The 21702-nt window shown below is 44.8% G+C and overlaps 1 protein-coding gene across 2 annotated transcripts in view; it reads left to right on the top strand.

Moving 5' to 3' along the window:
- Positions 1 to 1127: 1127 nt before the first annotated feature.
- The window catches only part of GABPA (GA binding protein transcription factor subunit alpha), a 92914-nt gene continuing 72339 nt past the window's right edge, over positions 1128 to 21702 (top strand). The window contains exons 1-2 of one of the 2 annotated variants that reach the window (XM_073617082.1): positions 1128 to 1566; positions 6542 to 10188. In XM_073617082.1, coding sequence (XP_073473183.1) covers positions 1219 to 1566; positions 6542 to 7159 — 966 coding nt within the window. In that variant the 5' untranslated portion in view covers positions 1128 to 1218 and the 3' untranslated portion in view covers positions 7160 to 10188. Of the gene's footprint in view, positions 1567 to 6541; positions 10189 to 21702 lie in introns of those variants that run through there. The other variant, XM_073617080.1, reaches the window with a different exon arrangement.

The following is a 21702-nucleotide window of genomic DNA, read 5'->3' on the forward strand; positions in this document are numbered from 1 at the left end:
AAGCAGGGGCAGGACTGGAGCAGCTCACAGTGGGGTGAACTGTATACAGCCAATGGTGAGCAGCAATGCTGTGCTGTAACCTTTAGCAACCAATCAGTGAGCTGTAATTATGTATATTAACCTCTAACAACCAATCAGTGACCAATAATGATGTGCAGTAACCTCTGGCAACTAATGGGTGAGCGGTAATGATGTGCAGTAACCTCTGGCAACTAATGGGTGAGCGGTAATGATGTGCAGTAACCTCTAGCAACTAATGGGTAAGCACTAATGATGTGCAGTAACCTCTAGCAACTAATCAGTGAGTAATAATAATGTGCAGTAACCTATAGCAACCAATGGTGAGCAGTAATGATGTGCAGTAACCTCTAGCAACTAATGGGTGAGCGGTAATGATGTGCAGTAACCTCTAGCAACTAATGATGTGCAGTAACCTCTTGCAACTAATCAGTGAGTAATAATAATGTGCAGTAACCTATAGCAACCAATTGTGAGCAGTAAAGATGTGCAGTAACCTCTAGCAACTAATCAGTGAGCTGTAATGATGTGTAGTAACCACTAGCAACTAATAGTGAGCAGTAATGATGTGCAGTAACCTCTGGTAAATAATCAGTAAGTAATAATGACATGCAGTAACCTATAGCAACAAATGGTGAGTGGTAATGATGTGTAGTAACCTCTAACAACCAATCAGTGAGCCATAATGATGTGCAGTAACCCCTAGCAACCAATGGCTGAGCGGTAATGATGAGCAGTAACCTCTAGCAAACAATCAGTGAATGGTAATGATGTGCAGTAACTTCCAGCAACCAGTGAGTGGTAAGCATGTGCAGTAACTTCTAGCAACCAATCACTGAGTGGTAAAGTTATGAAGTTACCTCTAGCAACCAATCGGTGAGTGCAGTAACCTCTAGCAACCAGTGTGCGTGGACCAGTTCTTTATGTACACATTGTTAAAGTTTTTTGAGACTTTGTTTTTTCGGATAGAGCACAATATTGCATTATGAGGAGGGGGGGCAGGAATATGTTTGCCCAGGGTCCATTCAATAATAAGGATGGCCCTGATGAACTCCCTAGTGATGACATGTTACACTCCCCCGGGATATGAGGTCACACATTCTCCTGAAGTCCTCAGCGCTGATCTTCCAGTCCAGGAGTTATGTCACCTCCCGTCCCCGGGGAGTGCTCTTCGTTGCCCGGCCTCTGCCCACACCTGACATGGCGCTCAGCTCCTCCTCGCTGCTGCTGGCGGCGGCTCTGGGCGGCGGGATCATCCTGGTACTTCGCCGCCTAATGAGCAGCAACGTACGGGCCGCCGCGTCCGCCCTGATGCGGGGGAAGACGGTGATCGTCACCGGGGCTAACTGCGGCATCGGCAAGGCGACGGCGGCCGAGCTTCTCCGGAGACAGGCCCGGGTAATCCTGGCCTGCAGAGACCGGGGGAGGGCCGAGGAGGCGGCCCGGGAGCTCCGGCTGGAGGCCGGCAACACCGGAGAGGTCGTAGTGAAGGAGCTGGACCTGAGCTCCCTCCGATCCGTCCGCCGCTTCTGCCAGGAGGTGCTGAAGGTAGGAGGAGCCTTGGGACCTCCGGTACCGGTGTATTCAGGACACCGCCCCCCCCCCCAGTAGCGGTGTATTCAGGACCCCGCCCCCCCCGGTACCGGTGTATACAGGACCCCGCCCCCCCGGTACCGGTTTATACAGGAGCCCGCCCCCCCGGTACTGGTGTATACAGGAGCCCACCCCCCCCCCCAGTACCAGTGTATACAGGACCCCGCCCCCCCCCGTACCGAAGTATACAGGACCCCCCCCACAGGTGTATACAGGACCCTGTACCAGTGTATACAGGAGGACCCTGCCCCCCCCCCCTGGTACTGGTGTATACAGGACCCCGCTCCCCCAGTCCAGGTGTATACAGGACCCCGCTCCCCCGGTACTGGTGTATACAGGACCCCGCTCCCCCAGTCCAGGTGTATACAGGACCCCGCTCCCCCGGTACTGGTGTATACAGGACCCCGCCCCTCCCGGTCCAGGTGTATACAGGACCCCCCCCACCCCCCGGTCCCGGTGTATACAGGACCCGGTCCCCCCGGTCCCGGTGTATACAGGACCCCGTCCCCCCGGTCCCGGTGTATACAGGACCCCCCCCCGGTCCCGGTGTATACAGGACCCCGTCCCCCCGGTCCCGGTGTATACAGGACCCCGTCCCCCCGGTCCCGGTGTATACAGGACCCCGTCCCCCCGGTCCCGGTGTATACAGGACCCCGCCTCCCTGCGCAACTATGTAGCTTTGACTGAAGCTGAATAATGCCCTTGCTATAGGTGTAGGCAGTTTACATACCTCCTGAAGTCTGACTGTTAAACTCCCAGAGATGGCATCAACCTGCCTTGTTGCTAGGATGTTGCTAAGAGACTCCCAGCTGGTATTGTTCACCTCCATCATCACAGAAGCGAGCTTTCAAATGCTGAGCTCAGCTAATGCATCAGAGGAGAGGAAACGCACGTGGGGGGTTGAGTTAGAGAAAGATCTCACTCCTTTGATGGTGGAAAGTGAACAGTAAGAGCCTCATGTTTTGGGGCGCCATCAACAATGAATAGCACCACAAACATGACAAGTGTTTTCTGCTGGACTATGCATAAAATTGCAGTCTAACAGGTTCTGATTTCTTGCTATATAATGGAGATTATGTGTAGAAATAATACATCCTCTAGTGAGATGAGATCCCGGGGTCAGTGTACATATTCAGCTTGTGCAATATTTCAGCTTCCTCTTTACAACCAGTCACATGATCGGAGTGGGACTGCGGTGATTTAGTTTCTGATCGGCTCCTGACCACTCTGCTGTTCTAAACACACACACTGTGTAATTTACATCATCCCTTCTATTCCTATACATTATTGATGGCACTGTAATTATTTTAACTGCTTGTTGACCGTATACAGTACATATACCACAGCAAGGCAGCCTCTCTGCGCAGAATCACGTACAGTTACTTGATTCTGTACTTCGGAGTCTGGGGTGCACACGCACCTGGCCGGCAACCCCTCCCGCTATGATTGGACACAACGGGAGCCAATCAGCGGATCCTGCAGACCTGCTGTCCGCCAGGACCCGGTGATCGTTCCCGACAGAGGCAGAACAGAGGTCTGCCTATGTAAACAAAGCAGATTGCCGTTCTGTTAGCGGAGAAGATGGAAATCCTGTGTTTCTGCTTAGCAGGAACACAAATCTCTGTCTTCCCACAGTTAAAGCACCTCCCCCACACAGTTAGCAAGCTCTCCCTAGGGAATACATTTAACCCTTTGATTTCCCCCGATGTTATCCCCTTCTCAGCCAGTGTCATTAATACAGTGACCGTGCATATTTTTTAGCGCTGATCACTGTATTGGTGTCACTGGTCCCCAAAAACTGTAAAAGGTTTCACTTAGTGTTCGACTTGTCTGCCGCAATGTCGCTGTCCCGCCATAAGTTGCTGATCGCCACTATTACTAGTAAAAAAATAAATAAATAAAAATCCATAAAAATATCCCATAGTTTGTAGACGCTATAACTTTTGTGCAAACCAATCAATATGCTGTATGTAATAGATGGATTGCGCTAACTACTCTAAATTATATTACCACTCCTAAAATATGAAACAAAATATACAAATAAAAAACATATATGAATATCCTTGATAGTGTGCTTTACAGTGTGCTGATGGTCCGGTTTTGTCTGGGTTGCAGGGCGGGTTTACTGTGTTGAACGGCCGGTTTTGCCATGTGAAATGGAGGGTTGCAACACAGACAAAACCAGCTCTTCAACACAACCACTAGTCGCCCTCCAGCAGCAGCGATGCACAGTGTGAGAACTACGGTCTCCCCCACTGTTTGAATAGGTTTAAATTGTGGCCGTTAAATGGTATCTCCCATCGAGAGATGCCTCCTACGATGCGCACTTGCACCCTGGTCACGTCACTCCAGCTAATCGGCAAATCAGCTGAAGTGCAGCTTCATCCTGCGCATGCGCAGTACATACTGGGCACTATTCGATGAGGGGCACTTCTCGACAGAACACCAGATCCCATCTCGTAGGCTCTAGAGGCAAGAGAACTCATAGGGGAGCGAGGAAAAATGTTTGGACCCCAGGGAAGGAAATTAACTTTGCACGTAGGGGAAGCTGTGATTGTGATCCACTTTGCGGGATGGCTTAGGAAGAAGTTTTTGCCCAGAGTTAGTCTATAAATCGGCAGTGTATAGACTGACTTTAATCACTCCCCCCCCCCCCCCCCTCGCGCGTGCAATGTACTGCAGACGAGCGGCGTCTGTAGGCAAAGCGACGTGCTCATACGTTGCTTCCTACTTCCGCCCGGCTCCTGCTGTGGTTGTACACAGCAGAAGCCTGTCAGCAAGTCCTGGCCAATGATTCATGGCCAGGACATGTTGATTGGCTGTGTACAATCACCGCCCAGAGCTCTGTGTTCACATTCAACACAGAGCTCTGTACACAGGGAAGGATCTCTGTGTTTCTCATCCCTGCTTTCCTTAGAAACTTAGAGATAAAAGCAGCATACTGTACACATATTACACATAGTTGGACACATACTTTTAACCCCTTGATCGCCCTAGATGTTAGCCCCTTCCCAGCCAGTGTCATTAGTACAGTGACAGTTTATATTATTATCTCTGATCACTGTATTAACCACTTGCCGTCGGCAGGCCGTCATAGGATGTCCTCGGCTTTGTGGTGGTATATCTGAATGATGGGTGCAGCTACAGGCATCATTCAGATATCAGCATTTTCAGCCTTCGATTCCCTACACCATAAGAATGATCATAGCGGCTGTTCCACCGCTTGATTGTTCTTACGGGCGGCGGAAGGGGACACCCCCCCCTCCCGCCGCCCTCCGTTGCTTTTACCGACTCACCGCTGCGATCAGCGAGTCGGAGAACGGATCCGCTGGCCCCTGATGTTGGGCATAGAGATTTCCGGCAGACCAGATGGTTGTCAGAGTCTCTATGATCGTCGGAGGCGGGGCGCGATGTTATGACGTCACGCCCGGCCTCTGCATTCAAAACAACAGTGCAGCCTCGGCTGGGAAGCTGTGATCATTTTTTTTTATTTTATTTTATTTTATTTTAGCCTTCCCAGCCTAGAGGTGAGATGTGGGGTCTTATTGCCCCAATATCTCACTGTAAAGAGGTCCTGTCATGTCATATTCCTATTTCTTGTAATAGGAATAAAAGTGATCAAAAATTTTTTTTTTTAAAATAAGTAAAATTAACAATATAAAAAAAAAATAAAGCGCCCCTGTTCCCGTGTGCTCGCACACAGAAGCAAACACATACGTAAGTCCCGCCCACATGTGAAAACGGTGTTCAAGCCATACATGTGAGGTGTCGCCGCAAACGTCAGAGCAAGAGCAATAATTCTAGCCCTAGACCTCCTCTGTAACACAAAACATGTAACCAGTAAAAATTTTTAAAGCGTCGCCTATGGGGATTTTTAAGTACAGAAATTTGGCGCCATTCCACGAGCGTGTGCAATTTTGAAGCGTGACATGTTTGGTATTTATTTACTCGGCGCAACTTCATCTTTCACATTATGCAAAAAAATTGGGCTAACTTTACTGTTTTTTTTTTTTTAAAGCATGAAACTGTTTTTTTTTCCCAAAAAAATGCGTTTGAAAAATTGCTGCGCAAATACCGTGCGAGATAAAAAGTTACAATGACTGCCATTGTATTCTCCAGGGTCTTTGCTAAAAAAATATATATATATATAATGTTTGGGGGTTCTATGTAATTTTCTAGCAAAAAAATTATGATTTTTACATGTAGGAACGAAGTGTCAGAATTGGCCTGGATGCGAAGTGGTTAATGTCACTGGTGATGTTATTGTCAGATTGACTGCCGCATTATCGCAGTCCCATTATAAGTTGCCATATACCATAGTTTGTTGGTGCTGTAACTTTCACGCAAAGCAATCAATATACACTTATTGGGATTTTTTTAAATCAAAAACATGTAGCAGAATACATTTTGTCCAAAATTTGTGAAGAAATTTTATTTTTTTATTATTGGAGCTGTTTTATGGCAAAAAGTAAAAAATATTGTTTTTTTTTTTTTTTTTTGTGCTAAATTTTCTGTTTATATGGCAAGGAAAAAAAACCCAGTGGTGATCAAATACCACAAAAATAAAGCTCTATTTGTGTGATAAAAATGATATAAATTTAGTTTGGGTACAGCGTTGCATGACTGCGCAATTACCAGTTAAAATAGCGCTGTGAGGAGGTAAAATCTTCCAGAGCTGAAGTGGCTAAAGCAGAACAGCCTCTAACGACCATGAATAAAGTAGAGTATTAGACCATTTAGATATTATACATCCCTTTCAGTTCCAAAAATGAGTTGAAAATTATTAGTAGGTTGGAGATCCAATAAGTTCTGTTTTTAGAAGCTACAGTAACTCTTACGTTGGTGTTCTGTTGTAACGTATGAAAAGTGATGTATCTAAGTTTTTTTTTTTTTTTTTTTTTTTATTATTATTATTATTATTATTTTCCAGGAAGAACCTCGTCTTGATGTCCTTATCAACAATGCTGGGATCTTTCAGTGTCCTTACATGAAGACTGAAGATGGCTTTGAAATGCAATTTGGGGTCAACCATCTAGGTCACTTTCTCCTCACTCATTTGCTTCTTGGCCTTCTGAAAAGCTCTGCCCCAAGTAGGATTGTGGTCGTCTCTTCCAAGCTTTATAAATACGGGGAAATTAACTTTGATGACTTGAACAGCGAGAAGAGCTACAGCCGAAGCTTTGGCTACAGTCGCAGCAAGCTGGCCAACATCTTGTACACTAGAGAGCTGGCGAGGCGTTTGGAGGGCACTGGAGTCACTGTAAATTCTCTCCACCCTGGAATAGTCCGGACAAATCTAGGAAGACACATCAATATCCCCACTCTGATAAAACCCGTATTTCATGCCGTCTCCTGGGCTTTCTTTAAAACTCCAGAGGAAGGAGCGCAAACATCTGTGTATTTGGCCACCTCACCAGACGTAGAGGGGGTGTCTGGGAAATATTTTGGTGATTGCAAAGAGGAAGAACTTCTGCCAAAAGCTACGGATGACTTAGTGGCTAGAAAACTCTGGGATATAAGTGAAGTTATGGTTGGACTTGTCAAGTAATGGTTAATTAGATATGATTGACATCTGCCGAGTTTATTGTGCAAATAGTGTAATGAAGTAGAGAGTAATCACATGTTCATATGCCAAATAATGAACATTACTATTGAATGGGGTTCTTACCATAACGTAGACCTATGTCACAGTATACCTCCCCCATCCAACTACACTACTCAGTAGGGCACAGAAATGGAGAAAGAATGCCAGAAAAACCTGAAAAAACACAGCTTTGGTCTACCAAACTGCTTCAGATGCCAACATTTAGTCATGTGACAAGCCTCCATGGCAGCCTGGGTGCAGCATTTTCTTCCATAATGGCTCATTCACATAGACAGAGAGAGCTGTACGCTGTAAAAAGAAATGAGCGTCTCTCTGCACCGAGAGGTGATAGATGCACATATGATATGGGCGAATAAGTGGCTTTGGATGCAAACTGTCTACATCCCGGGGGGGTCTTCTCTATCTGTTCCCCCCACCGTATGAAAATAAATGCCTGGATGTGCTGTTACCAGCATAAAGCTGACAATCCTGGTCAAGGCACTTATTTTTTTTTATGGTGCATGGCTCTCTGCGCCTGTGTGAATGAGCCCTACAGGTATTTCATGGCTTCCTGATCCATTATTGTTATGAGGGATGATCAAGGCTTGTGTGATGGCTCTATAAAGGCTGCTGTTCTTGGCGTTCCTGAAAATGTTAGTGGGTTGTCTCTGGCTATTTTACCCTCTGACCTGGAACAAGCATACAGTCAGGCCCTGTTTACACCTGGGCGTTTGCGATCACGAGCAGAATCACTGCGATTCTTCCCGTGTTCCCAAAATGCTCTGCAAAATGGACAAATCGCACCTTGCCCGTTCAGGCGCCATTCATTTTCAATGGCACCTAAACATGGGTGCAGTTCTGCTGCAATTGTGGTGTGATATATTGTAGCAAATCACATCGTGTGGAGTGCGCCGTTCAAGTAGGAGCTCTTTTTTTGGGCGATAAGCCTTGCGCAGTGCAGTTTGCTGCGATTGCAGTGTGATTTATTGCATGACAGTTGCACCTGCATTTAGGTTCCATTACAAATGAATGGCACCTGAACAAATGTGGTGCAATTTGTCAGTTTTGCAGAGCGCTTTGGGATCGCGGGCAGAATCACAGCGATTCTACCCGCGATCACAAACGCCCATGTGTGAACGGGGGCCTCAGAATGAAGTCATAACTTCTAATCTGAATGCTTGTTCTGGGCAGTGACTCAGAGTAATGAAGCCAAAGAATCAGCATGACAGCCAGGCATCTGGTATTTTCAGGATGGAAGCTCAGCAATGGCAGTTCTGCAGTACACATTTCCTTTAATGAGAGAATATCAAAGCCATCATTGGTGACCTCTCCTGAAAATTCAGATTGTTGTGTTGTCATGCTAATCCAATGGTTTCAGTAGGTTTGAGGTCACTTTTGACTTTCCAGTCTGCATGCTTGTTCCATTTTATCATCTCAGTACTGAAGGCAGACAGCCAGGAAACCTTTATTTTTAAGAAGGTCAGCAATGGCCACTTCATATTTTCCTCAGTGCAGACGTCTCAAAAACATACAGTATATCTATGCCCCAGGCCCCGATTTGTCCCAATATTCACCTCACTTGTAGGTGAAAGCTGCTAAAATCAGATGTCTTGCTCTTAGTTGCTGGAAAGCCATCTGTGGGGAAATTGTATAATGAAGTCGCCTTTACAAGCAGACTTAGTATATTATAGTATAATGCTGAGAGGAAAAAACACAGAATTTAATGCCAAAACTTGGAGTGCGAATAGCAACCATGGGCTCCCCTTTGCTCTTTCCAGTTGGTCATTGAGGTTTTCTATCCCATTTGATGGCCAATAGGCTAGTGTAAAGGGTGGGAGGAGCCAGGTCAGGAAGTTGTGGTCACATATTGCACCTTGGGGAGCATTAAAGCTGAATTTCAGGTAGAGCTGCAGGATTCTGGGAAAAATGAGAATCCACTATTTTATTTGCTTGGAATAAAGAATCACTATTCTCGCGGCGTAACATCATCTTTCACATTATACAAAAAAATTGGGCTAACTTTACTGTTTAGTTTTTTTTTTAATTCATAAAAGTGTTTTTTTTTCCCCAAAAATTGCATTTGAAAGACCGCTGTGCAAATACAGTGTGACATAAAATTTTGCAACAACCACCATTTTATTCTCTAGGGTCTCCGATAAAATTATATATATATTTAAAAAATTATTTTAAATTGAAACCAACAAGTGGCAGAAAAAGGTTTAGTCTTTAAGTGATTAAACTTCCCTTATTTACAGACCAAAGTTCATTCCTTTGATCTAAAGAACAAAATGTTACAATGTTTATAGTTTGCTCAGGGGCTGAGGAATGTTGTGAAACTTGTCAGACTGCCTGATATGTTTGTTTTTTTTGTTTTTGTTTTTTTTTTCTTTGACAGCTGTCGGCTTGAGCAGAGAACTCTGCTTAGAATCGGGGAAAATGCTTTGTTAAGATCGCGAGGGGAAAGAATCGCGATCTCGATTCTTATTGATTAATCGTGACACTCTGAATCCAGGTATGGATTTTTTCTATAGTTACATTGGTCCAGGTTGGACCAATGTAAGTACACATATGCCATACCTGTGGGATCCCTGTGCAAGTGGAGAATCACTGTAGCAGTCTCTGCCACTACACTGATTGTTGTTCCAGGTTCTATACCATGGGTACCATTTTTAAAGAGCATTTTGCTGGTGGAGAGGCAGGGAGGTGACATCATGATCGCCACCTCGTTCAATCAAAAAACATTTTTGCCTTTATGAAGAGCAGAAAGGCATTTTGTGAATGGTGCACATGCTGAGCAAGTGACCCCCTGTAATCACTATGCAGCAGTAAATCTGCTCGGCATGGGACCCGGAAGATGGCGACGATCACTGTAGTAACAGGAACTACTACAATGATTCTCCATTTCCACGGTTATTGCACATGTATATTTGCAATGATCCAAGCTGAACCTACTTAACAAAAAAGAAAAAGACATATCTGAAATTCAGCTTTAACCACTTGAGCCCCGGACCATTATGCTGCCTAAGGACCAGAGGTCTTTTTCCAATTTGGCACTGCGTCGCTTTAACTGCTAATTGCGCGGTTATGCAATGCTGTACCCAAACGAAATTTGCGTCCTTTTCTTCCCACAAATAGAGCTTTCTTTTGATGGTATTTGATCACTTCTGCAGTTTTTATTTTTTGCGCTATAAACGGAAAAAGACCGAAAATTTTGAAAAAAAATGATATTTTCTACTTTTTGTTATAAAAAAAATCCAATAAACTCAATTTTAGTCATACATTTAGGCCAAAATGTATTCGGCCACATGTCTTTGGTAAAAAAAATGTCAATAAGCGTATATTTATTGGTTTGCGCAAAAGTTATAGCGTCTACAAACTAGGGTACATTTTCTGGAATTTACACAGCTTTTAGTTTATGACTGCCTATGTCATTTCTTGAGGTGCTAAAATGGCAGGGCAGTACAAAACCCCCCCAAATGACCCCATTTTGGAAAGTAGACACCCCAAGGAAATTGCTGATAGGCATGTTGAACCCATTGAATATTTATTTTTTTTGTCCCAAGTGATTGAATAATGACAAAAAAAAAAAAAAAAAAAAATATTTACAAAAAGTTGTCACTAAATGATATATTGCTCACACAGGCCATGGGCCTATGTGGAATTGCACCCCAAAATATATTCAGCTACTTCTCCTGAGTACGGGGATACCACATGTGTGGGACTTTTTGGGAGCCTAGCCGCGTATGGGACCCCGAAAACCAATCACCGCCTTCAGGATTTCTAAGGGTGTAACTTTTTGATTTCACTCTTCACTGCCTATCACAGTTTCGGAGGCCATGGAATGCCCAGGTGGCACAACCCCCCCCCAAATGACCCCATTTTGGAAAGTAGACACCCCAAGCTATTTGCTGAGAGGCATATTGAGTCCATGGAATATTTTATATTTTGACACAAGTTGCGGGAAAGTGACACTTTTTTTTTTTTTTTTTTTTTTTTTGCACAAAGTTGTCACTAAATGATATATTGCTCACACAGGCCATGGGCCTATGTGGAATTGCACCCCAAAATACATTTAGCTGCTTCTCCTGAGTATGGGGATACCACATGTGTGGGACTTTTTGGGAGCCTAGCCGCGTACGGGGCCCCGAAATCCAATCACCGCCTTCAGCGTTTTTAAGGGCGTGAATTTTTGATTTTACTCTTCACTGCCTAACACCGTTTCGGAGGCCATGGAATGCCCAGGTGGCACAAACCCCCCCCAAATGACCCCATTTTGGAAAGTAGACACCCCAAGCTATTTGCTGAGAGGCATGGTGAGTATTTTGAAGCTCTCATTTGTTTTTGAAAATGAAGAAAGACAAGAAAAAACTTTTTTTTTTTTTCTTTTTTCAAATTTCAAAACTTTGTGACAAAAAGTGAGGTCTGCAAAATACTCACTATACCTCTCAGCAAATAGCTTGGGGTGTCTACTTTCCAAAATGGGGTCATTTGGGGGGGTTTTGTGCCACCTGGGCATTCCATGGCCTCCGAAACTGTGATAGGCAGTGAAGAGTGAAATCAAAAATTCACGCCCCTTAGAAAGCCTGAAGGCGGTGCTTGGTTTTCGGGGTCCCGTACACGGCTAGGCTCCCAAAAAGTCTCACACATGTGGTATCCCCGTACTCAGGAGAAGCAGCAGAATGTATTTTGGGGTGTAATTTCACATATTCCCATGGCATGTTTGAGCAATATATCATTTAGTGACAACTTTGTGCAAAAAAAAAAAAAAAAAAAAAAAAATTTGTCTCTTTCCCGCAACTTGTGTCGCAATATAAAATATTCCATGGACTCGACATGCCTCTCAGCAAATAGCTTGGGGTGTCTACTTTCCAAAATGGGGTCATTTGGGGGGGTTTTGAACTGTCCTGGCATTTTATGCACAACATTTAGAAGCTTATGTCACACATCACTCACTCTTCTAACCACTTGAAGACAAAGCCCTTTCTGACACTTATTTTTTACATGAAAAAGTTTTTTTTTTTTTGCAAGAAAATTACTTTGAACCCCCAAACATTATATATTTTTTTAAAGCAAATGCCCTACAGATTAAAATGGTGGGTGTTTCATTTTTTTTTTTCACACAGTATTTGCGCAGCGATTTTTCAAACGCATTTTTTGGGGAAAAAACACACTTTTTTAAATTTTAATGCACTAAAACACACTATATTGCCCAAATGTTTGATGAAATAAAAAAGATGATCTTAGACCGAGTACATGGATACCAAACATGACATGCTTTACAATTGCGCACAAACGTGCAGTGGCAACAAAATAAATACATTTTTAAAAGCCTTTAAAAGCCTTTACAGGTTACCACTTTAGATCTACAGAGGAGGTCTACTGCAAAAATTACTGCCCTCGATCTGACCTTCGCGGCGATACCTCACATGCATGGTGCAATTGCTGTTTACGTTTGACGACAGACCGCCGCTTGCGTTCGCCTTAGCGCAAGAGCAGGGGGCGACAGGGGTGCTTTTTTTTTTTTTTTTTTTTTTCTTTATTATTTTTTTGCTTTTTTATCTTATTTTTAAACTGTTCCTTTCATTTTTTTTTTTTTTAAATCATTTTTATTGTTATCTCGGGGAATGTAAATATCCCCTATGATAGCAATAGGTAGTGACAGGTACTCTTTTTTGAAAAAATTGGGGTCTATTAGACCCTAGATCTCTCCTCTGCCCTCAAAGCATCTGACCACACCAAGATCGGTGTGATAAAATGCTTCCCCAATTTCCCAATGGCGCTATTTACATCCGGCGAAATCTAAGTCATAAAATGCTCGTAGCTTCCGGTTTCTTAGGCCATAGAGATGTTTGGAGCCACTCTTGTCTCTGATCAGCTCTATGGTCAGCTGGCTGAATCACCGGCTGCATTCTCAGGTTCCCTGTTGAGACAGGAGAGCCAGAGAAAAACACGGAAGACGGTGGGGGGGGGGGGGGCATTCCCTCCCACGGCTTGTAAAGGCAGTCTAGAGGCTAATTAGCCGCTAGGATTGCTTTTACATGAAAGCCGACCGCTGGCTGAAAAGAATGATACCAAGATGATACCTAAACCTGCAGGCATCATTCTGGTATAACCACTCAAAGTTGTGAATGGCGTACCTGAAGACAAAAAAATGGTTAACAATAAAGCACAGTAAACAATAAAGTATAAATAATTACATACCTGAAAAACAAACATGATAAAACATAATAACAATAACAATAACAATAACAATAAAACACTGCAGAATAGAATACAGTAAAAAAAGAGCAGAACAATAGAGAGAGAGAATAGAGAGAGAGAACAATAAAACGACAACTATTTTTTTTTATTTTATATATATATTTTTTTTTTTTACACTTTTTTTGTAACTAACTTTTATAACTGTAACCGGTTCCAGGTTCGGGTCTCTCAAAATGCGATGGCATCTTGGGAGACCCTGTGAAAGTGTGCCTAGTCTGTGCAATGCTGTACCCTACGCTAATACTCAACTAGTGTATGGTAGCGTTCAAAACATTCACCAATGCAAAGACCAGGATTGTCAGGACAGGAGGGACAATAATAGCGGGTGTCACGCCTATATCTGCGTTTGCTGCAGACACAACATCTTTTTGGGGGGGGTTCGTTGGGTAGGGGTACTCGGGAGCACATAAAAATGCCTCTCATGCAGCCGACTGCATTTCGTTGGGGGATGTGAATGGGGGAAGTACGGGCGCTGCAGAAGTGGTGGGTTCCCAATTAGGATTGGCGAATGCAGCAGGAAGGGCACTATGGGCACGACGGGCCTGTGTTTGTCTTTTTGGTGGCAGCGGGACACTACTTGTGCTTGTCACCTCACCAGCTTGAACTGCACTTATGGGACTCGCCACGTCACCAAGTGTTACTGCAGTGCTGGTTTGACTACGACCGGGGTGTACTAGGCCGCTGGTGCTTGCCAGTTCAATAAAAAGCTTCCAAAAAAACTGTTAGCGATCGCAGGGATCAGGCCTGACTCTGCGAACGCTGCAGTTATGCGTTTAGTGTTTTGTAAGTGACAGTGATCGATCGATACTGCACTTGGGTGGGCTGGACTGGGCCGGGCGGAGGGGCAAAACGCAGGTGCTAGCAGGTATCTGGGTTGATCCCGCTAACACTGCGTTTTTGGGAACCCTAAACTGCTGGGGACGCTAGTATAGATCTGATCTGATCGGATCAGATATTGATCCGTTCAGATACTATACCACTAAAGGAGGCGTATGCTGCGTGCGTGGGTGTTAGCGGTACTGGCGCTAACCTGACGCTGCCTGGGGCCGGTGCTTGCTAGTTCACCAAAATGCTACCAAAAAAACTGTTAGCGATCGCAGGGATCAGGCCTGACTCTGCGAACGCTGCAGTTATGCGTTTAGTGCCTTGTAAGTGTCAGTGATCGATCGATACTGCACTTGGGTGGGCTGGGCTGGGCCGGGCGGAGGGGCACAACGCAGGTGCTAGCAGGTATCTGGGCTGATCCCGCTAACACTGCGTTTTTGGGAACCCTAAACTGCTGGGGACGCTAGTATAGATCTGATCGGATCAGATATTGATCCGATCAGATACTATACCACTAAGGGAGGTGTACGGTGCGTGCGTGGGTGTTAGCGGTACTGGCGCTAACCTGACGCTGCCTGGTGCTTGCTTGCCAGTTCACCAAAATGCTACCAAAAAAACTGTTAGCGATCGCAGGGATCAGGCCTGACTCTGCGAACGCTGCAGTTATGCGTTTAGTGTTTTGTAAGTGACAGTGATCGATCGATACTGCACTTGGGTGGGCTGGGCGGAGGGGCAAAACGCAGGTGCTAGCGGGTATCTGGGCTGATCCCGCTAACACTGTGTTTTTGGGAACCCTAAACTGCTGGGGACGCTAGTATAGATCTGATCAGATCAGATATCGATCCGTTCAGATACTATACCACTAAGGGAGGCGCATGCTGCGTGCGTGGGTGTTAGCGGTACTGGCGCTAATCTGACGCTGCCTGGGGCGACGCATATCACCGCCGGGCGATCAGGGGGCTAAACCTTTATTAGGTAATAAACGGCGGGTGCCCTGACACTATAAAAAATAAACGAACTAACCTGCGTCACCCGTAACGGTTATACGGTGATCAGTGGTGAAAGGGTTAACTAGGGGGCAATCAAGGGGTTAAAACATTTATTAGGTAGTATATGGGGGTCCCTGTCACTATAAAACGCTGACGGCGAACCTAAATATTTACCTCACTAACTAGCGTCACCAGCGACACTAATACAGCGATCAGAAAAATGATCGCTTAGCAACACTGGTGACAGGGGGTGATCAAGGGGTTAAAACTTTATTAGGGGGGGTTAGGGGGGTACCCTAGACCTAAAGGGGGGTAATACTCACTGTCCCAACACTGTAACTGTCACAAACTGACACTATGCAGTAATCAGAAAAAAAAAAAAAAAAAAAAAAAAAAAAACCTGCTGGTGTCAGTTTGTGACAGGGGGGGGGGGGGTGATTGGGGGGGGATCAGGGGGCGATCGGGGGGGGGATCGGGGTGTTTTGTATGCCTGGCATGTTCTACTGTGTGTGTGTGTGTTGTGCACTCACATTGATGTCTTCTCCCCTCGGCGCTGGAACGGAAAATACCGAGCCGAGGGGAGATGACATCATTTCCTTTGCTGCTGTTTAGCATACAGCAGCAAAGGAGTGTTCCCATTGGCCGGCGGCGATCGCGAGGGGGGGGCCACGAACGGATGGCCTCCCCCTCATCTCGGATCGCCGGGGAACAGAACGGGACCGCTTCGGGCACCGGGGGGGGGTCCGATCGGACCCCCCACCCGCGAGAGGCAAATCACGTACATGTACGTGATTTTGCCTGCCCGTGCCGCCTTGCCGACGTAAATCGGCGTTAGGCGGTCCTTAAGTGGTTAAAAGAGAAGTTTGGGATTAAAAAAAAACAATTATACTCACCTAGGTGGATACAGCATCGATCTGATGCTGCATCTGCCCGCCACTGACTCTGCAGTGAGAACTGAGTGATCAGACACCGTTCTTCCCCTCCACTCTAAGCAGAGAGCTGGTGACTGACAGTCAGTGGCTCTCTGCTTTCCCCTCCAGCACTCATTGGAGTGCTGGGCTGTGGAGGGGGTGGGAGGGGCCAGCTCATCAGATCGCTGAGAGGCTGGGCTAGGTGCTGGCCAGGTTTCTGGGTGGATACCAACCATATGGTCAGGATCTTTCCCCGAGCCCAGTCCGGCTGAGTGGCAGCTGTTAGCTGAAAACGGGTCTCAGGAGTGCACAAACTGCATCTGTAGGAGAAGTATGGCCAAAAAAGGTGGAACGCGGTTTTTATGCATTCCAGTGCGTTTTTGATGCAGTCCAGTGCATTTCCCCCCTCTTTTTTTCTTAACCTTAAACAAGGACATGTGTGTTCCAGTGCGTTTTTTGATGCTTTTTACAGTGTTCCATTACAGTCCAGTGCAGGAAAAATGCAGCATGTTCCACTTTTTTTTCAGGAACTGGAACACACTGGAACTGCAAGCACTGGTGTGAACTATGCCATTAAAAACCATATACCCTACTTTCCATGCGTTTTTGATGCAGAAAAAAAAAAACGCACTGGACTGCATATGGTGTAAGCTGGTCCTTAGGCTGGGTTCACACCGCAGCATGGAGCGGCTCACAGCAGCGGTCCGGTGCGTCCTCGTTCTGTGTTTCAGGTCCGATTTCGGCCTGATTTTTTTGGGCTGCATTTGGACCTGAAACGGACCAAAAGACACACGGGACGCCTGTGCAATTCGCAACGAAGATGTGTGAACCGGCTCCATAGAGAGCCAGTCACAGTCTCCTGATATGTGAATTGGATGTGGAGAATCCTGCATCCAGTTCGCAATAGTGTGTACCCAGCCTCAGTCCCATCCTGCATACATGTAAGCAGTAGGATGTTAGGTTGAGAGAAAGAGAATTAAGTGTGCTTTTAACTCTTCCTTCCTCAGACAACACTTGCAAACAGTGGAGGATTTAAAAAAAAAAAAAAAAGCTCATATTGCGAAACGCTCGTTAACCGCGTTACTCGCAATCCGAGGTATTACTGTAGTGTGCACCTATCTTTAGCCTGGCTTTTGTATTTGGCACCTGGCAGGACCTGTGGTTGTCTGAATACCTGAACTGGGACTGCATCTGATAGGATGCAGTCACTGTTCAGACAACAGTATTTATCATTTTTCAGTTGATGTTTATCAAGCTTAGTGGTGGCAACAGGGACACTCACAGCTCGAATTTTGTCCGATTCAGCAGGAATTGGCTGAACTTCGTGCTTCGTATGGTCAGCTTAAAGGTTGATTCTAGCCAGTCACAAGGTATGAGGTCCTGTAGGATATTGTTACTGATAGGAGAATGTCTTTGGGATTCTAATTTAAATGCAGTTATCATTTAAAGGAGAAGTACAGACAAAGCTCATTTAGCTGTACTTATTCCATGGATCACAGGAGTGCAGTCTGTTCTGCACTCCTATGATCCGTTTTCAGCAGACAGCGGGGTGAAATCGTCACAGAGCCGATGCAGGCTTGGGCAAGATTGCGATAACGAAGTCAGGATCCGCCCACATGCCTGGACCGACACCCGGCTCAGCCTCTCAACAAGCCGCTGAGAGCCTGAGGCGGCCACTCCCGCCCCCTCCACAGCTCAGCTCTCCAGTGAGTGGGGGGGGGGCAGAGCAGAGAGCTGCGACTGACAGTCACTAGCTCTCTGCTCGGGGAGCTGTGAGAACTGAGCTATGCGGTGTTTGATCGTTCTGTTCTCAGCGTTCGAGCCAGCGAGGGAACGATGCTGCATCCACCTAGGAAAGTATAAATCTGCAAATACCCCATACGTCTCTTTTAATGCTTTCCTAATCTGACCTCCTACTGCTAATGTATACAAAATGGGATTTAGAACTCATCTACTTCTGTATATTTAAGTATTGTTAGTTTACCTCAATTGCCTACATTTGCTGTAGGAAAACACAAACTCAATGCTAAGTACCAAAGTCATATAATGAGTTCTAATGCAGCAACCTACATGGTCATGTACTTCCAGTCTTCACTGTTATCTGTGAATCCATATCATCTCAAAGTCTAACCCACTGTTTCTCAACTCCAGTTCTCAAGGCGCCCCAACAGGTCATGTTTTCAGGATTTCCATTATTTTTCACAGGTGATTTGATCAGTTTCACTGCTTTAGTAATTACCACATCCATTTCATCTGAGGGAAATCCTGAAAACATGACCTGTTGGGGCACCTTGAGGACTGGAGTTGAGAACCACTGGGACTCTAACCCCATGACTCTATGTACTTTATTCTTCCTGGGAATCATTCATTGGTGGCAATATCAGTTGCTAGTAAGGAGATATTTTCCCACCCCAATGTAATCATACAACCACAGGCTATGCTGTGTATAGAAGTGTTCCTGGCCCTCTAGTCAATGGGGTGTAGGTATATGTGCAAAGGACATCCCATAGAGCAGTGGTCATCAACCCTGTCCTCAGGGCCCACCAACAGGCCAGGTATGCAAGATAACTGAAATACATGACAGGTGATATCATTTGCTGCGCAGTGATTGCAATATTCTAGTCTGCATCTCCCCAAGGTAATACATAAAATGTGGCCTGTTAGTGGGCCCTGAGGATAGGAGTTGATGAACACTGCCATAGAGGATTATAAAATTCACTCAGGTCCTGGCTATCACAGTATTGCTGGCCATACAAGATGCAAATGCTTTGTCCGATAAACCCAATGAAATTCACTCCATGGGTGGCTTGGTCACCACTCTCCCTCCCGATGTTTTTCAATTGAATAATTAAAGTTGCTGGATGGAAAATTTTAAACAACGGTTGCACCCAATCAGGTAGGTGTAGCGGGAGATTCAGCGGAATCTAAAGTGTTTTTTTTTGTTCAGCCCACATGCTAAATGGGGAAAAAAATAAAAATAAATAACAAGGGTGTAAAGCCAGCTGTAGCCTTAGAAGATGGGGAAAAAATGTCACTGTGGTCACAGATAGCAGTAAAGGCAAAATCAGGGAGTCAAGCCTTGCTGGCCTCCACTCTTTCAATATAAAGTCCTACTTTATATTTACACTCCAAAAGTAGAAGTGAACCCTTTTCAGATAGAACATCCTGACAACAAGCCATTCTCTCTGCTTCTTCCATCCCCCCCTCCCATGTTGTAGAAGAGGAATGTCATAACATGACATCTGTGACATAACCTGAGCATGCGTGTGTTAATGACACTCATATCCAGTGATAATGCACTGAATTATTTTCATGATAGATTATCATTTATTGTGTTTTGTATTGGATGTTCCAAATGAAAAAAAATAGATAATTTAAGTATGTTGGTTTTTCGAACAAAAAAAAAAAAAGCCGTGTGTCCAGCATATTGGATACGCGGAGAAGTGTGATATGAACACTGTAATATAAAAGTCACAAAACTGGGTGAATACATTTTGTTCTTTGTTAAAGTGGCAGGCAAGTCAAAAGCTAACTAAGCTTAAAGAGGAAGTAAACCCCGGACGATTTTCCTATTTTTTTTTTTCCAGTTTTATATACTATATATTATTGCAACTTTAAATACAGCAAAATTGTCAAAAAACAAGTCAGGAAAATACCTTTTTTATCATATTTTGTACCTCTTCACTTCAGGGTATTGGCCGTGCCATGTGTACTGCTGTTTCTTGAATCTAGTATTGATTTCATTTCCGCCCTTACTAGGTTTCCCTATACAAATCTTGCGATGCGCCGTATTGCCTAAACCAAGCCTCTATCTCGAGTGCCGTTACTACGGCAACCGAGCTAAACCATAGCTGAAACTACATAACTTGCAAGGCGGTATCGCGAGACTTCCCCCTGTGCCGTTCATGAATGATAATGACCGACATGCAGAGGGGGACAGAAACGGCACCCACAGTGTGCCGTTAAAGAATAAACCTACTGCGCAATTGCGCCTGACGTCACCCACGCTTGCAGGGCGATTGCCATGGAAACTACAACAGTGAGTACACTTTCACAGGCAGCGATCAGCTGCCTGTGCTATCTAGATTTGAAAAAGCACAAGTTGTATTGGAGGGTTTACAACCACTTTTAAATCTACTTCCACCCCTATTCTAAGCCTATTCTATCTACCCCGTGGAAGGAAAGATGTCTATACTTACCTATTCTGAAATCACATGATCGGGTCCCAGCATCGGCTTCAGTGTAGAGGAGGAACAAATAACGATGGCTGCTCCATAGTAAGCCTATGGGTGACGGTACTGCTCAGGCTCTACAACAGTGTTTCCAAACTGCGGCTCGTGGGCCGGTTGGCCCTTTGCTTGCCTTTATCAGGCCCTTAGGGCACCATTCCATCCATTGACATCAATGATGGGGCAACTTCCATCCACGGACACCAATGATGGAAACCATTCCTCTCACTGACACCAATGATGGGGCACTATTCCTCCCACTGATACAGTGGGTCACTATCCCTCCAAATAAAACCATTGATGAGGCGTTGTTTACTTCCACTAACACTGGGGCATTTTCTACCCCCACTGGCCAGACAATTGTATGACCCCCTCTAAAGCCTGAAGGACAATAAACTGACCCTTTGTTGAGAAAGATTTGAGACCCCGATCTACACTGAAGACACCGCTGGAGAGATCATGTGACCAGACCAGAGTGTCCTCAGAATAGGTAAGTATAGGCAACCTTCCTTTTACAGGGTAGATAGAATATGCTTAGAACGGAGATGAGAGTAGACTTAAGCTTGGTTAGGTTTTGACTTTCCTTCCTCTTTAAAGTCAATCAGCAACATATTTATTTGTGAATAATGATTTAATCATGTATATAAGAATAACAGTGATGGCTTTCATTCTTCTACTGTTCTATACATTAAAAATATTCTGAAGTAAATTGATTTATGTTCTAAGTTACTCAAAGCATATCACAATTGCATGTTCTAAAGTGGCCTGTTACTCAAAGTTTAAAGTGATTGTAAAGTTGATTTATTTTTTTAAACAACAAACATGTCACACTTACAGTATATAGGAGGGCTGGGTGTGCAGTTTACCCTTTCCCACAGGTGTTGAGTAGAAGATTGTAAGATTAAAATGATTTGGGAATTTGGGAGCCGTTTTCTATGGAGTAACAAATAAACGACAGAAAAGAAATGCCCATAGATTATAACGGTTTGCAAAATATAAACTCATTTGCAGGCAAATCTGAGAGACACAGAAGTTTATCCTTTCCCACAGATGTTCCCCAAGTAAAGTAGCAGATTGTAAGATTGGGATTATAGCTGTTTTCTATGGAATGACCGATAAATGATAGAAAGGAATGCCCATAGAGTATAATAGGAAGCAAGATGTGACCCAGAGTCAGAATCTTTCACCATACCAAATATATCCTTAATAGACATACTCTCCAAATTCAGTGGTGATGTATAATATTGAGATGAAGTGGGATTATAGATGTTTTCTATGGAATGACAAGGGTG

This window comes from Aquarana catesbeiana, linkage group LG02 (genome assembly GCF_042186555.1).
Source record: "Aquarana catesbeiana isolate 2022-GZ linkage group LG02, ASM4218655v1, whole genome shotgun sequence".
NCBI lineage: Eukaryota > Metazoa > Chordata > Amphibia > Anura > Ranidae > Aquarana > Aquarana catesbeiana.